At 42.0% G+C, this 16124-nt stretch overlaps 1 protein-coding gene across 2 annotated transcripts; it reads right to left on the bottom strand.

The window, feature by feature from the left end:
• Window positions 1–936: 936 nt before the first annotated feature.
• Window positions 937–15467, bottom strand: pcgf5b (polycomb group ring finger 5b). Of its 2 annotated transcripts, XM_028967747.1 has the most exons (9): window positions 15274–15466; window positions 12684–13011; window positions 9356–9452; window positions 8785–8840; window positions 8584–8643; window positions 7302–7447; window positions 6172–6270; window positions 5066–5155; window positions 937–3038 (listed from the first exon to the last, which is right to left on the bottom strand). In XM_028967747.1, the coding sequence occupies exons 2-9, from the start codon at window positions 12793–12795 to the stop codon at window positions 2991–2993; spliced, it is 708 nt and encodes a 235-aa protein (XP_028823580.1). In that variant the 5' UTR covers window positions 12796–13011; window positions 15274–15466; the 3' UTR covers window positions 937–2990. The 2 variants fall into 2 exon arrangements, with proteins under 2 accessions (XP_028823580.1, XP_028823581.1); XM_028967748.1 differs by lacking the exon at window positions 6172–6270 and having other exon boundaries at window positions 15274–15467.
• Between the last annotated feature and the right edge of the window lie 657 nt (window positions 15468–16124).

Below are 16124 nucleotides of genomic sequence, written 5' to 3'. Positions count from 1 at the left end.
TGTGTGGGACTAAAGCAAATGGCTTCTGGAAAGTAAATCACATCATTAAAGAACAGTCCCAATTTAACAATGAGTAAGTCAGCATTCACATTAACTAGGTCGGCCTCCCTCATCAAACCTTGTTTTACACCATGGTTTGACCTGTGGAGGGTCAAAGTCACACCACACTCTCCTCCCATTGCAGGCACAATCATGCCCTCATTCCATGTAGTTCATGAACAATAACATGACATTTCTAAAAGCCCAAGACTGGCTCCTGAAGTTTTAAGATGTCAGAAGTTAAGAATGATTGTACGGCAAAAAGTCCAATCTCTTGTACGGGAGGAAAACCATAGCAGGACGACAGCAAGTCATAAGTCATGAAGAAGTTATAAACTTCCCAGTGTCCAGAAGGAGAATGAATTTGGCAAAGGTCAGCAGACATTCTCTCTTCCTCCCAGACAGTCACAAAAAGTGGAAAAATTGACTTGTGGATTTAAGTGCTGAATGGAAACACTACAGTGAAACGGTGTCACATATTTCCACTCATCCAGAATTCGAGAGGCAAATGGCATTTTTTTTATATTTAGCCATAATATTTAAGTGGTACCCTTCTTGCCTTGCATAAGAAGAAATGTTTGTAATGTAGATGCAGATTTTGGTGCTGAAGAAATCAAATCCTTGGCAGATACAGTGCAGATGAAATCACAGAGAAAGTATGAGTATCAGTTGCCAGACCCAAACCCCATCCGCACTGCAATTCAGCAAGATTTTCTCCCCACGGAGGCTGAGGATTTAGGTGCTGCAGTCATTCTATCTCATTTCCCCTAGACAGCGTGCTAACTGGCGCACAGATATATGTCTGCAGCTTTACAAGGCAAAGTGCATGCGTCTTTGTACAAATAGAAAATGTGATTAATCTTTCAGCTAAAAAAAAAAAAGTCACCATCACAGCAAGAGCTTTCACAATTTTTAATTATTTTTTTGTCACGTGAAGAACACTTCTTGCATATATATACAGGTCCAATCTCTATAGGAATCTCAGTGATTATTAGGCACATTGACATCCAAAAATAGAGAGAATTTAATCTAAACAGCAGTTTATGCCTGTTATACATACCACTGTTTCATTTTTAAAAAAGATTTCTCTACAACAGCTTCTTACAAAAATACAGAGAACTCAATGGAGCACATGATTATGTTAAGGATCACTCTGTTGGATTACTAACACTAGCACTACGAACCATACAGATTTCAGAAAATAAAAATATGTTAGGTTATGTAATGTGTCATAACTCAATATGGGACAGGTACTACAACCAATGAAGCCAAATATGATGGAAATAACCCTGTAAAAAGGATTTTAAATGAGTTTTTCACAGTACTGTTCATTGGCTGACAGTATATTTTCACACTATGACTTTAAGGGGGTGATTTAGTCTCAAATATATTACATATTTCATGTTTCTTTGGTGTTTTTTTTACCTTATATATCGAAAATACAAAAGCATGAAAAACTAGTAAGTAAGATAATATAAACAAATTAAACTGCTCAAAATTTGTAAAAATCATTTCTTGATAAATGTAAATGTAAAATCAGTTATGCATTATGCATAATTTTAATAATTGGTTAATTTACAATACATATACTGACATTTCGGCAGTGCATCTTTAGGTTCACGGTAGCAGGAGGTGAGGCACATTTCAAATTAAGCTATTTTTTTTAAAAGGGAAAGAAAACAATTTTCCTTATGGTAAAAAGTGCAAAGGACAGTGACTAACACTGTTGCTTGGTAATTCAGTGGATGCATTTAACATCTAACATCATTGTAAATGTTTCTGATTAAAATGCTTCAAAGTTGAAAGAAATATATTAAAAGACATATTTGTGTGTTCCACACCCTGTTCTCAAGAAGGACACCATAAGCGTGATAGGATGATTGAATGATTACTAGCATCCTTTATGAAGCAATATAAAATATTTAATGTACACTGTACATTAAATACATTGTAATTCTATTAAACACAGCCTTGTTGATCAAAAGTTTTTGATCATGAACTGTACACATACAGCTGATTTCCCTTGCGCCAATAGAAAAGTCTTGGACTTTTGTCAGAGTATTCCTTTAAAAGGGAAATTTAGTCTCACTCAGGCGTCATTGAGAAACTGACCCACCATGTGAGAGAATTAAGCGCTCTATATTTACCCCCCAGAGAAGGACAGGCCTTATCGTTGACTTCTACCTGATTGTGAGGTATGTTTGGTGAAAATATGTGGGTAAAAAAGATCCAAATTTGACATCAGAGCCAGATCACCAAAGGAAACAATGATATGGAAAAGGCACTGCTGTAATGCACGAATAATCCATCAAAATGAAACAATGTTTAAGTGCAATTTTGATAATCTTAATCTGCCCATTACAAACATAACAAAACAGTAAAAAGCTTTTCTTTTTTGGACCACTTCATCTTATCTGGTTCTGAAGGCTAGTGCTTGAGGTAAAACAACACAAACGTAAAACAGAAAGCTACTAGTCTAGTTTTTGCCAGAAATTAACATGCTGCTAACAAAACCTTTCTCCGCTATTGGCTTGCTGCTGATCTGAACGTGGTCTCAAATTAGTTGAGTGGTGTTTTCTTTTCATTAGTTGAATGGTAAGAATATACTAAATTCTGTGTTGCAATTCACAGAAATGCCACTGAATTTATCATAAAAAAAATAAATTTGGATGATCTTAATCGGGGAAAAGGAAAAAAAAAAAAAAAAGATCTCTAACTTTCTCTCAAATTTCAGGTCAAATAAGCATGTAGAAATAAAGAGAGACAGTGTTGGGAAAACATCCAAACAGAAACATATTCATAAAAAAATAATTTAATGAAGTAGAAGAAATCTGTTTCTGCATATGGAAACTGCATTGTAGTCCCAGCCGCTGGGAGGCATCCATTCATTGTGCTGTCCACCGATGGGCTAAATTTAGTGCAGACGTCGTCATATCACGTCCTCCCGTCTTCTAGCCGAAGTCAATCCGTGGCCGATATTCTAGCACCATTGGATATGCCTGCAGAAAGGGGAAAAAAATGATTTGAGATTTATCAAGAAAGTGGTAACAAATCTCATGCTGTTGAGCAAGCTGAGAGAGTATTCGATAAGTAAAAAAAAATCTGCAGCACTGTACTCCATTGCGATATATAAGGCCATTCATATCTAATATCATATATATCATAATATAATTTCATATAATTCCCCTTGAGGTCAGAACAGCTCACTCACTGAGCACTTTCAAACGGCAACATTACTCTTTAGAGAATATTTAGATGAACTTGTAACCTTATTATTATCTGACGTATGTATGGAAACTACAACAGAGTGAATAAAAAGATTGTATTCATAGTTGGGGGTCCTAGTGAACCCTAACTGATCACTTCATTGATGGTAACTTGGAAGCACGTTGTAAGTCGCTCTGGATAAGGGTAGCGTAAACGTAATGTAAATGTAAACCCAATGAGAGACCTATTGTTGAAAATATGTTGAAAGAAACATATTTTTTAGCAGGACATTATTTTTTAGTAATGTTTGGGGGAGGATGTCGGTCTACGGTCTACAATCTGGGAACCACCATGTTAGCCCACTTTAACAAATAGCACAGCCCACATTTTTTAAAATCATTTTTGATCTTGAAATGACTTTTAATATCAAGTCTGTTGGCACCTCCAAACTGGGCTTTTTGTCCTCCTTTAGCGCTGCCACAATGTCTATTTTTAGAAGTGAAGAACATGTGCTGGTCCATAAATTAAGCCCAAGAGGCCCAAAAGCATGTAGGTGTAACATGAGAACAGACGTACCAGTTCCTTCAGAGATTGGAGCAGAGACATCAATTTGTCTTAAGGTTTGTGTAGACACCTCACACACTAATGCCCAGTGCCCAGCCATGCTGTGCAGGTGTGTGTGTGAGAGTGGGTGTGTGTTGGTTGATGGGCAGCAGGTGAGTCACACACTCTCCGCTGACACATTCAGCGCCATCCTATTTTTAGACAACGGCAGGAGGACATTTCTGAGCTTTTCCTACCAAAAACAGAAGGGAAGTAACCCACTTCTTCCTCCATTTTCGAGCAAACAGGGGAATTCATTTCCAACTTCGGGTGCCAGTCATCCATTTTTCAGCCCCATTTGCACAGGACGTCTAAAATTCCATCCGATTCTCCTCCCTGGTCGATCAGACTGGGGGACGCTCTCAGACTTTAATACCAGCGGCATGCAATTATCCTGTCACTCTGCAGTATTAAAATTGATCTGTGTTAGGAAATACGTCCCTCTCTCCATCGGAAAGCCCATTTCACATCTTTCTCAGCCAGACACCAATGGAACACATCTGTTCTAAAACATGAATGTATTCATTTTTTTTAAATGATATATGCATTTGTTACCATAGCACCTGCCACCTTGGGAATGCTGTTAGAAACGAGAGAAACTGAAGATGCACCCGGGCTATCATCACCCGTTAGCAAAAGACACCAGATGCTTTACGAAGGCCAGTAGCACTGGTGTTGAGCCTCAGGGACAGGCCTCCTGCTGGGTCAGCTGACAGGGGCATTCAGTCTGTACCCACGCACAAGTCATGGAGGTGACCTCTGACCCCTGTCTCCACAGGCCCCAGGAGCCTGCTGTAAAAGCGGGAGGCACCGGGGCTCAAATTAGCTCCCCGGTGGCGCCCGAGTGAAGCAGACATTTTTACGTGGGTCAGTGCGAGGCATAAAAATAAGCGATGAGCTCAGCCCCTCAGGACATTAAGTGGTAAGGATGGGTGGTCTGTTGGGGTCGCTGTGTTAAATGACATTAGTTCCATTTTTTTCAAGCAGTAAACGCTTCTGTGTAAAAGTCCTGCTGTGCACCTCCTTCTACCTCAGTCAAATCATCTAATTAGCAGCTCATCGTGGGCCACGCGGTGGTGCGGCGGTTAGCCACAAGGCCTCACAGCTCCGAGGTGGATTTGCTCTCTCCATGTTGGCGCAGGTTTCCTACGGCCAGCTATTGTCAGCTATTATCAGCCCACATGAACATCAAAACAAGAGGCCAATCAGATCTTACGTTTTCACCCCGTAACCTCCACCTCGTCATGTAGATAAACTCCATCGTGTGGTCTTTCCCCATGATCTCACCATTGCATAGAACATCTAGCTGTGGGAAGAGCACATAGGAAAAAAAGAACAGTGTCAATAGACCAACTTGATCATCATACTGTACTTTTCAGACATTCTTTTTCAAGCATTCTTTTAATGCTTTTGATCTTCTGATGGATTTTGAACAGATAAATATCAAAAGTCATGTTTGTTCCGTAATGCAAAACAAGGGACATTTAATTTAGTACTGGTGTCCATTTATTAATGTCTTTTCTTATTGCTGCTTCCTCTGTTTAACTGCACGAGTGTACAATGATCAATAATTTAATTTTAAAGAGAAACACTAAGCACGGGGCTTGGTTTGCTAGTGTTGGACAGGTGTCTTCTGGATTTACATAAAGAAAGACCTGCTAAGTAGGTATTTGAATCTAGAGCAACAAGATCTAGAGTTTTTTTTGTATTTATTTCTGTCAACCAGAACTCGATCTGTGAAGTGGTACTGGTTGGCCTGGCGGGTAAATAAACGGACCTGTAATCCGAAAGTTCGAATACACGCTGCTCCCTGGGCGCCTGTCATGGCTGCCCACTGCTCACCAAGGGTGATGGCTAAATACAGAGTGTGTTATAAAGCGTTTCACACTCACAATCATGTCACTTTAAAGGCGTTGCTGTAAACAGAATCTACAATGGGAGGGGCCAGGTGATTGACAGCTTCCTCATTCTGAATGATTTAAACCGTCAACACGTCACACGTGCAAACATAATTAAAGATCGTCTTTCATATATATTATCCATTTATGATATTACAGTAGCAAACAAGCCCCACACTCAAAAATGAAGTGATACACTGCAGCACAGCACACGGTGACACAAAGAAATGTGTCTTGCGCTTTTAACCCATTACCCTGGTGAGCAGTGGGCAGCCATGACGAGCGTAGTGAACATAAGTAACAAGATATTAATAAAAAAGGCAAAACAGATAATCAGAACGCAATTTTCATTCGAAAAAATACATCAAGTTGCTAATCACAATTATTAGTAAAATAAGTGAAATATCACATTTTGACAATTTACCTCATATGAACTTGGAAGCTTAAGTTTCAAACTCAGGAACTTCTTGATAGTTCCGACGGTGACGCGACTGGAGCAGCGAATAAACTTCTTCATCAGGCCCTGCGTGGGAGGAGAAAAAGCTGCATACTACGTCCGGATGCATGCTATTTCAAAAGCCCGCGTCACGCTGCTTTAACCCAACCGTAGCAGCGGCGCGTTATTACTCTTCATTTGAGGCCATTAAAAGTTCTCTGCTTGGACACTGTCAGCAGCTACAGCACTGTGATCCTAATGAGGTGCCAGAACCCAATAATGGAAATAACTCCATAATTAGCCTCCGAGCAAATACGCACCTGCAGGCTGTGACTCACGGCACCCTCAGTTCTATTATGAGGGGAGCGAATGTTCTTTCATTCCGCATCCGACTTCAGGTACGAGAGGACAAAGAAAGTGGATGGCCTCTGCTCCACTCATACACTTAAGTACGTACACCGGCCAAGGTGCGCTGGTGCATTTTGGGCCATGTTGCTGAAAAGGTTATCTATTGCACATCACAGTTTGTTGGGTATGCGGTCGCGTTGCTGCACACTGGTAAGGGTGCCCATGCTGGACCATGGAGCAATAAAAATAGGTGTCCTGGTCTGATGAATCATATTTTCTTGTGCCAAAAAAAACCTTCATGGAAATGGTATTCCCAAATGGAGGAATTACTCTCAGGTGAAGTGAAAGTGAAGTGAAAGTGAAGTGAAAGTGTGATACGCTGTAGCACAGCACATGGTGCACACAACGAAACCCTTGGTGAGCAGTGGACAGCCATGACAGGCGCCCGGGGAGAAGTGTGTGGGGACGGTGCTTTGCTCAGTGGCACCTCAGTGGTACCTTGGCGGCTCGGGGTTCGAACCGGCAACCTTCTGATTACGGGGCCGCTTCCTTAACTGCTAGGCCACCACTGCCCCAATAAGGTTGTCGTTGATTGGTTTAAACGGTGAACAGGTACACCAACATTACACCAACGTCCAACATCCAACATCAGACGAGACGGTCACAAAATGGACTTTCGAAGAAAAACTTTTCATGACTACAAGGGGTAGGTGGTTCTGGAAAAAAAGGAATTTCTATGGACACAGCAGGTATGTTCCAAGATATCTAACCTTAGCTATGTTCTCCCCCACTTGGCTGTTCGTACGCAGACAGTCCAAACAAATGGCAATCTGAGGGTCACTTCGGTGGCAGTCCCCATCGCCCCCGTCATCGTCGTCATCCTCCAATTTTGCCCTCTTAGATTTTGGACCATTCTCTGGAAGAGGAAATAAAGCGAGTTTGTTGAACATCATTTGAAGCCATAATGAAAAAAAGAACATTTTCAGCCAATCAGGGACACGACAGCTGCATGCACTCATCATTTTCCACGGCTCAAATCTGTGTGTTAGGATGGCGGGGGGAGCTTCTCAGGAAAATAGCACAGGACGCATTAACAAAATCTCGAGGTCCTTCATTAGGGGATACGGTCCCTCCCTCCGGGGCACGCCAGCGCGGAGCAGCTGGCGCTCAGATTCCACAATTTCAGTCTCCGGACGTCAACGGCGCGGCAGAGGGGCCCTGGGTTCTGTGACCGTGGCTTGTCACAGCACAACGGCCTCTGAAAGGCGTGAGAATTCGTCTCGTTCGCCAAAGTTGATTCGTACGGCACACTGAAATGGAGTCAGGCAGTTATCTAAAATATTACATATTAAATGATGCAGAGGAGGCTTCATATTTAAAAGGCATCTGACCAAATTGATCATATCAGTACATATAACTGTCTTTCTGTTTTATGTGCTGAGCTGCCTCAAGAAGATAATTTGATGACTTCCCTTATCTGTAAACGTTTCGCACAGCTCGCAATTTCCCTATAAAAATATGTAACACATGTATATTTTTGCAGCGCGAGCACATCCGTTCTCATTGGCTCATGGGCAATTATCTGAATCGGTAGGGGGCTGACCCTCACTTACCCTGATCTACTTGTCCTGTGAACTAGACCTGTAGAAGCTTGGAATGGACACTCTCCATTACAGCTAGACAGACATGTGAGGTTAATATGGGATTTTCGTCACATCTGTAGACCGACTGCATGAGCTCCCAACTCTGCAGCAAATAAGTTCTGAGCTTCCGTGCCCTAATTTCGGGCTGATACAGTATATCATACATTTTCATTTACAGCATTTATCAGAGGCCCTTATCCACAGCGACTTACAATCAGTAGTTACAGGGACAGTCCCCCCCTGGAGACACTCAGGGTTAAGTGTCTTGCTCAGGGACACAATGGTAGTAAGTGGTGTTTGAACCTGGGTCTTCTGGTTCATAGGCGAGTGTGTTACCCACTATGCTACTACCACCCACATTCAACATTTATGGTGGAGCTGACGGGCGCTGTTCCAGTGAGAGGATTACCTTCTGCGTTTTCCTTTGACTTGTTTGTCCTCCAGAACTCTATCTCCTGCCGCTGTTCCTCTGAATGGTAAAGCAAGTGAGTCACGAAAGGTCAAAAATAAAAAAAAAACAAGGGCATGTAGTCACGCCGACCCAACAAAACACCTTGCATCTAGTCGCACCAGAATAGCACTGCTGTGATTTACAAGGCAATAAACTCACTTTCTCTGAGTCCGGGCACAAGCTTGAATATTATTTCTTCCAATGTGTTGTCTAGCCTATAAATGGGGAGGAAAGGCAAAAAGAAACTTAAAACGTCATTTTGACACAACCAGACCCAATCCCAACTAACTGCATCATTTGACAGCAAAAAGATTTTTTCTGTCATTATTGCCCAGCCCTATATGGTGTAGAATCTGCTATTCATTGAGCAGCATTCTGATGGGGGCAGGTGGCAGCGTCAGGTGACATTTCATCACCACGTGTTGCGGTACCATGTGGGATGGGCCGCTGTTTATCTCCCATCAGGCATTGGGCTCCAGAATGAGGCTCCACCTGCTTCCTGGAATGCGCAACTGGCAGGATCGAATTCTAAGCATGCCACACCCTGGACCATTTGCAAAGACCAGTGGCCTTCTTAAAGAGACAGTGTTGCGGAAAATGCTGATCTCGACAACACAGAAAGCCACGCCGCACTTTTAAGACGAAGAGGATTTAGCTTCATCTGTGTTTGTAGAGAGAGCAAAGCTCCCGTTGCAGGTTTCCGTGTGCCACAGTGCATTGGTCTGGTTACCTCAGCATCTCCAGTGGGTTGGTTTCGTGCACCTGGATGCCACACCTGGGGCATTCGTTGCTTTCTTCAAAGTACTGGACGATGCAGCTTTTGCAAACTGTTGAACAAACCAAAGTGACATGTTTAGCGTCTCGGTTACAGAGGAGATAATTATTTTGCAGAAAAGTGTAAAAAAAAATAAAAAGTACAACGTCCTCTAACAAAGCTCAACTCTGTCCTGTGGTAAGAAAAAAAGTCATGGGTCAAAGGAATGAGTGGTGTTATTTTATTTGTGAGTGAAAGGACGCAGAAAGGGCCGGACAGACAGTGAAAGTTGCTTATTTGTGCAAATTTGGGCGTAGCTGTCTGCTAACGGGGGGTGGAGGGGGGAGTATCTGGAACTCGGCGCTGAAACTGAAAACCGTGAGCTGGCAGTGAGTCGAAGCAGTGCGGCACCGGCCGGAACAACAGACATCACATTCCTGCAGCTAACCGCAGGAGAGACGGTCACCACACACACACACACACACACACACACACACACACGTTTCTGCAGTTTTTTGATGACCAGGGTCAAATCCCATAATATGATACTACATCAATATGCTGCAAACAATAAAAACAATTTCACAATAATGTTAATTCTTTTATTGTCAATATGAAATACAGTCTAGACTGTGATTGTGATATCTCTGAAGATGAAAATTACAAATGAAATTGTTAAAAAAAAAATTTAAATGGTTAAAAAATGAAGTAAATTGTTTAAAATGAAGTATGCTAGAAATATTTTGACATTATAAAAGTGATTTTTGTCATTGTGATACACATCAAGCACAGCACACAATGCACACAATGAATTGTGTCCTCTGCATCTAACCCATCACCCTTAGTGTGCAGTGTGTGGGGACGGTACCTTGATCAAGGGGGCCACCTTTGTGTTTCAGGCTTTGAACTCACAACCGTTTGGTTGCGGGTCTGCTTTCACAACTGCCCCCAGCACATTAGTGCTGTCTGGTGTATATAAATCATTCAATTACTTTCCATTACCGAATAGTCCTGGTAGTCAGGGACAATGGAAGCAGGGCGGGGCACCAGCAGACACACACACCATTCAATCATAAACACTCACACCTATGGTCAATGTGCATATAACTTTCAGCACTGGGAGGAAACCAGAGGAAACCTGCGGCAATATGGGGAGAACATGCAAACTATTTACACAAAACATCCGAGCTGGGATTCGAACTCACAATCTTGGAGGTGTGAGGCAAGGTGCCACTCTGCTGCCCAAGTTGATACCACATTGTGGATAATATGAAAAATAAACAGGGAATATGAAATACTGCTGTATTAACCTTTGGTCAAACCCCTAGTAATAACTGTGTAATATATCTATTGTACACATGTTACAATCACTTACAATCACAGTCTCTTCTATGTCTGAACCTACCCTAAAATAAATAAATAAATAAATAAATAAATAAATAGATAGATAAATAAATGGAATCTATTGTATAAAATGAAATATTTTTTAATTAATAGTGAGGAGCAGCAAAACATCCTCAATTTCACTTCTGTGCATCTTTGTGAGGACATTTGATATTGAAGAACCAGGCTCACACACTAAACTACTGACAGACACACAAAAAGATGCATACATGGCACAGACATTCACAGAGATTCATAAATACTGCACATATTTGTCCCCTCTCACACCCACAGGTTTTCTAACCCTCTCAAAAATTCAGTACACTATAAACACATGCACAAAACCTCACTCACTGACACAAGGTGTTGTGCTCAGCTCAGGGTAGGACACTGATCACGTTAAGACCTTCCAGTATTGCCTCTTGCGCGGCCCACATTTCCGTTGGAGGCTTCACTGTACGCTGCAACATGACGTCAAAAGTGTGTCAGAAGCAATCAGGGCCAGCTGTGTGTGAGATGGGACCGGGAGGAATGTAGGCCACAGTCACCCCCACATCTGCTTGCATGTCTGCGCTATACACCTCACCTCCTCATAAAGCACCAAAATTCATAATTATGTTTTCCTCAGTGAATAAATGACCCATAACTATGAATTATTGTATTTTTGTAATATTTGCAGGGGTCAGGTTTAATATACACACACCCTACAGGCTCTTCTGTGGACCTTCTAAGGCAGGTTCTTATAATCACTTGGCAAAAGAGAACTAAACACTTGGTCTGGAACTCCACCACTACCAGTAATGTGAAGAAAAATTTAGCTGACTAGCAGAATACTGCATAAATGGACCATAAATGTATATTCAGTAATGTATTCTGTTACTCTAAAAATGTTCTCTTAAAAGTATTTTTAAGCCTAGTGGGTAACATACTCATTTCTGAACCAAACAATCACTTCACTTTAAAAAGATAACTAAGTCACAGAAACTCACTTACTACCATTGTGTCCCTGAGCGGGACGCTTAACCCTGAGTCTCTCCAGTAACCCTGAGTGTCTGTCCCTGTAAGTGCTGATTGTGAGTCACTCTGGTGTCCTCAGGTTTTTTTTATTCTGTTACTAAACCAAAAATTCCCCTTTTATAAAGAAAGAAAAGGGTTTCACTTATAGTATGTGTGTGTTAGTTTTACATTTCTATAGCTGTGTCTAAACTGAGAACATGATGAAGAGTGATGGCTTCCCAGTATTTAATGTAATATCCTCCTGCACCATCAGAGTGAGGATTCTGGGATAGCGGCTGTTCCCTGGGATAGCGGCGGTGGTCAGTGACAGCCCTGTCGCAGATAAGAATTGACTTCCCCACCCAAAACTATTTGGACCCTGGCGAATAAGACATTAGTTGTCATGGCGACTGAACCCGGAGATAACTGCGCTCACCCCAGCCTCCTGAGACGTGGCGGTCATAAGAGCGTGTTGTCACATCTGCCAATTTACTCTGCGAAATCAAGACCAGGCCGTAATGAAGCAAATCACAAGTCCGTCCGTCCACACAAAACACATGCAGAAGGTGGATTTGGTGCACAACACATTAATCAAGTGTCTGGCCACTTTAATGGAAACATCTCAAATTGTGTCTCAAGAAATAAACAGCCATGCATCTTCTAGCTCGTCACCAGAGGTCAGTTTTTGACAGTGACAGTGACATAATCAGACCTGGCCAGCGGCGTTCTTTAAGTCAGAAGCAGAACGCTGATGAATTAAAATACAAGGTAACATTCAAGGGTAATAGCCCTTAGTAGTCACTGAGCAAGACACTTAACCCCGAGTGTCTCCAGGGGGACTGTCCCTGCGACTGCTGATTGCGTGTCGCTCTGAATAAGGACGTATGATAAATGCCATAAAATCTGTCTTTTGCCAGGCACTTACATGTGTGCAGACACTCCGTCACCGTGGTGGGCTTGATCAGGTACCCTTTACACAGGTAGCAGGTGATGAAGTGGTTAAAGTCCTTAACCATGTGCATCCTTTGCAGAGTCATGTTGAGACGTTTTTTTTTTCAATGCCAATGCTCCTGAGGTGGGTGTCTGTGAGGGGGGCAGGTGTGGCAGGAATTAGCATGGGAATGATGTTGATACGATGTGGCGGGGGGGTCTTGCGTGGAGGACAGTCGTTACATTATGAACGACTTCATCTTCAACAAAGAATCATATGGTCCTCGCGTCCCTGCTTCATCCTTTTATCTTGTGTTGGAAATCTGTAAAAAAAAGTCATAAATATGCATGATGATAATTATTCATATTACTATTATTGGTATTCTTTTTTTCTTTCTTATTATTATTAGAAGTAGCAGAAGAGTTCAAACCACATATTACTTATGTAATAAATATTTTCTAATACATTTCTAATAATGACATGTTTATAGACATATTACAGATACGTGGGAAGTGACAGATGAGATGGTGACATGATGAGATTCACATAAAATGCTGACAAAAACAAGGCTGCAGGTCCTTACAGACGTGCACACAATGATCAGTTCTGAAAAAATTATTAATGATGTGTCCAAAGAATGGACAAATGGCCATGGACCACAGAACAAAAATACTTGCAGCTTGGTGACACAGCTACATATTTATCATAGTAAACTGCGGGTCTGTCAGCGACAGGTCATCACAAATGCCCCATAAGTGCCATCTCAGTGGCACTTCCTTGGGCGGGTACCACAAGGCTCCATTCTTGGTCCTCTTTTACTTTCCCAGGGAGCAGTGTGTGGGTACAGTGCTTTGCTTAATGGCACCTCATTGGCACCTTGCCGGTTTGGGATTTAAACCCACAACCTTCTGATTACGGGTCCGCTTCCTTACCACATTATTGAGGCAGCTGTCAAAAATGAATGTTCTATCAAAACTCTTTTATAAATATTCACCTTGATTATTGTAATTCATGTTTGTTCAGAATCAGCCAGGCCTCCATGGCTCCAATGCTACAGCTCGATTTTTAGCTGGTATCAGCAGGTGAGAGCATATTACATTGGCTTCATTTCACTGGCTTCCAATTCATTTCAGAATCCATTTTAAAATGATTCATTATTTGTTTTATAGCCTTTGAATGGCTCCGGCCAAGTTTATCTGTCTGAACTCCTGCACCCATTCTGAATGCCGTTCTCTCAGGACTGCAGGCAAGAGACTTTTATCTGTACCAAAATCACGTTACAAACTTTGCAGTCATTGCTTCATGACTTCGAAATGACCTGCCAAGCAATGTTAGGTAGGCCCCTTCACTCAGAGGTCAAATCTCGTCTAAAAACACACTTTTACTCCCTGGCTTTCGATCCAGCGTGAGATCAAATTTGCAAATTCAAATTTTATTTGTCACATATGCAGTCATATACGGTATGATGTGCAGTGAAATGCTTTTGCGACTGCTATAGACCTCAACATTGCAAATGGTGGAGATGTTGACTTATGTGGTTTTTGTACTTTTTGTTTTATTCTATTTTTTTATTCTATTTTATTACTCTCATAGATATTTTGAAATTGCTTTATTTACTTAAATAAGTAGTAAATATTAAAAATATTTACTACTTTATTTACTTATTTTTTCCCTTTTATTAATTGGCCTGTGTGTTGTCTTGTTTTATGTGTGCTTTTATTGTACAGCACTTTGGTCAGCCTCGTTGTTGTGCTATATAAATAAAATTGGACCGGTATGGTATAATGTAAAAACATGCAATTTCAACCAGATACAGGCTTATACATCACAGTAAACACAATTCTATAAAATTGTACATTTCTACACTATCTGTATAATCTACTTTTGCCGTTGGTTTTATCTTTTTTTCGGTTATAGAAGAAGATGTGAATGACAGATCACGTTATTTACTGTGAGATGACCCTGTGTGCGTGAAATACAGGTGACAGTGACCAGAAAGCTGAAGGGCTGAAGGAGGTACAGGTGCAGGACCGCAAGCCCCGCCCACCGCCAAAGCGAAAGCAGCCAACACCAGCTTTTACAGCTGCATCCATTTGTCGTTGTCGCTGTCGTTTGGTAACACTTTAGTCATCCAAAGTGACGTGTTTTTTTTTTGTTTTTCGAGACCGCGTCTTGAATACAAAAAAAAAAAAAAAAAAAAAGTAACGGGCGCGTGCAAGATAAACCGGAAGGAAAAACCTAAAGTCATCAGTGCGCCGATGACAGGTTCCAGAGTGCAGATAGGTGACGTGACGCACGTGATGGGGGGGGGAGACGGGGACGTTGCACGCACTGAAGTTGCCGCCACCGTCGCTACTAACTGTCACTTTCCTGTAAATGGAAGTAGGGACCGCGGGGCGGGGGGGGGATTGGGGGTCACGTTTTCTCCTGATCAACTCGTACCCAGCCCCCCCCCCGCCCCGTACACCCCCCCCTCCCTCAGCCGGTGCCACACATGGCCAGGAACTTGAGATGCGCGACACATGACCGGCCCCGTCGCCCCCCGAAGCCGCCGCCGAAGTTTAACTGCGTCCCCGTCGCTTACCTCCCGGGCGGGCATGGTGGCCGGGCCGCAGGCGCACGGCGAGGCTCCGGACGCGGGGAGGATGAATAATGGAGAGGCGCGCAGGGGAGGATGCGGAACTGAGCGCTTTCCGCCGATGCGCGAGGGGCGGAGGAGGCGCCGCTTCGCGCCGCGCCGCGCCGCTTGTTTACGTGCCGCCGCTGGATTCCGCTCCTGATTGGACGCAAACTAGGGCGCAGCGTTCAATTACCGACTACTCGAGTAACCGCAGCGTGTGGTCACGAGGCATAAATGAAGAATGTACTGTAATCACGCATTTTACGTTGCATTATATCAGTGGTGCTCGAACTTTTCACCACCAAAAATATTAGAAATATGATCAAAATTAGATGTAAAATACAATTGCATAGGCCTATTTAACTTGGAGCCAATTTTATTTTTTACTGTCTTGCATATTATATTATATTATATTATATTATATTATATTATATTATATTATATTATATTATATTATATTATATTATATTATATTATGCTTCACTCGCCATTAGCACCTGAAAACGCAGGAATATACAATATACAAAATAGCAAAAGGAATAAGGAAAAAAAGCAAAAGGAACACTTTCTTATCATTCACTCATGTTAATAAGCATCTCATGAAGCCTTTGATGACGACAGTAGCGAACAAAGCAGCCATGAAGGTAAAAAGAGGCGACGGAAAAAATATGTTTCTTGCATTGGATTCTTCGAAATGGCTTAGTCTCCATAACCTCTGTGGAGAAGGTGCTTTTCAGTTTTTGACTGGTATACCATAGTATATACTGGTATACTATAGTATATGAACTATGAAATATGTCACAAACATTACACTA

This window comes from Denticeps clupeoides, chromosome 2, assembly GCF_900700375.1.
Source record: "Denticeps clupeoides chromosome 2, fDenClu1.1, whole genome shotgun sequence".
Classification (NCBI taxonomy): Eukaryota; Metazoa; Chordata; class Actinopteri; order Clupeiformes; family Denticipitidae; genus Denticeps; species Denticeps clupeoides.
This window is presented reverse-complemented; position numbering and strand designations above follow the sequence as displayed.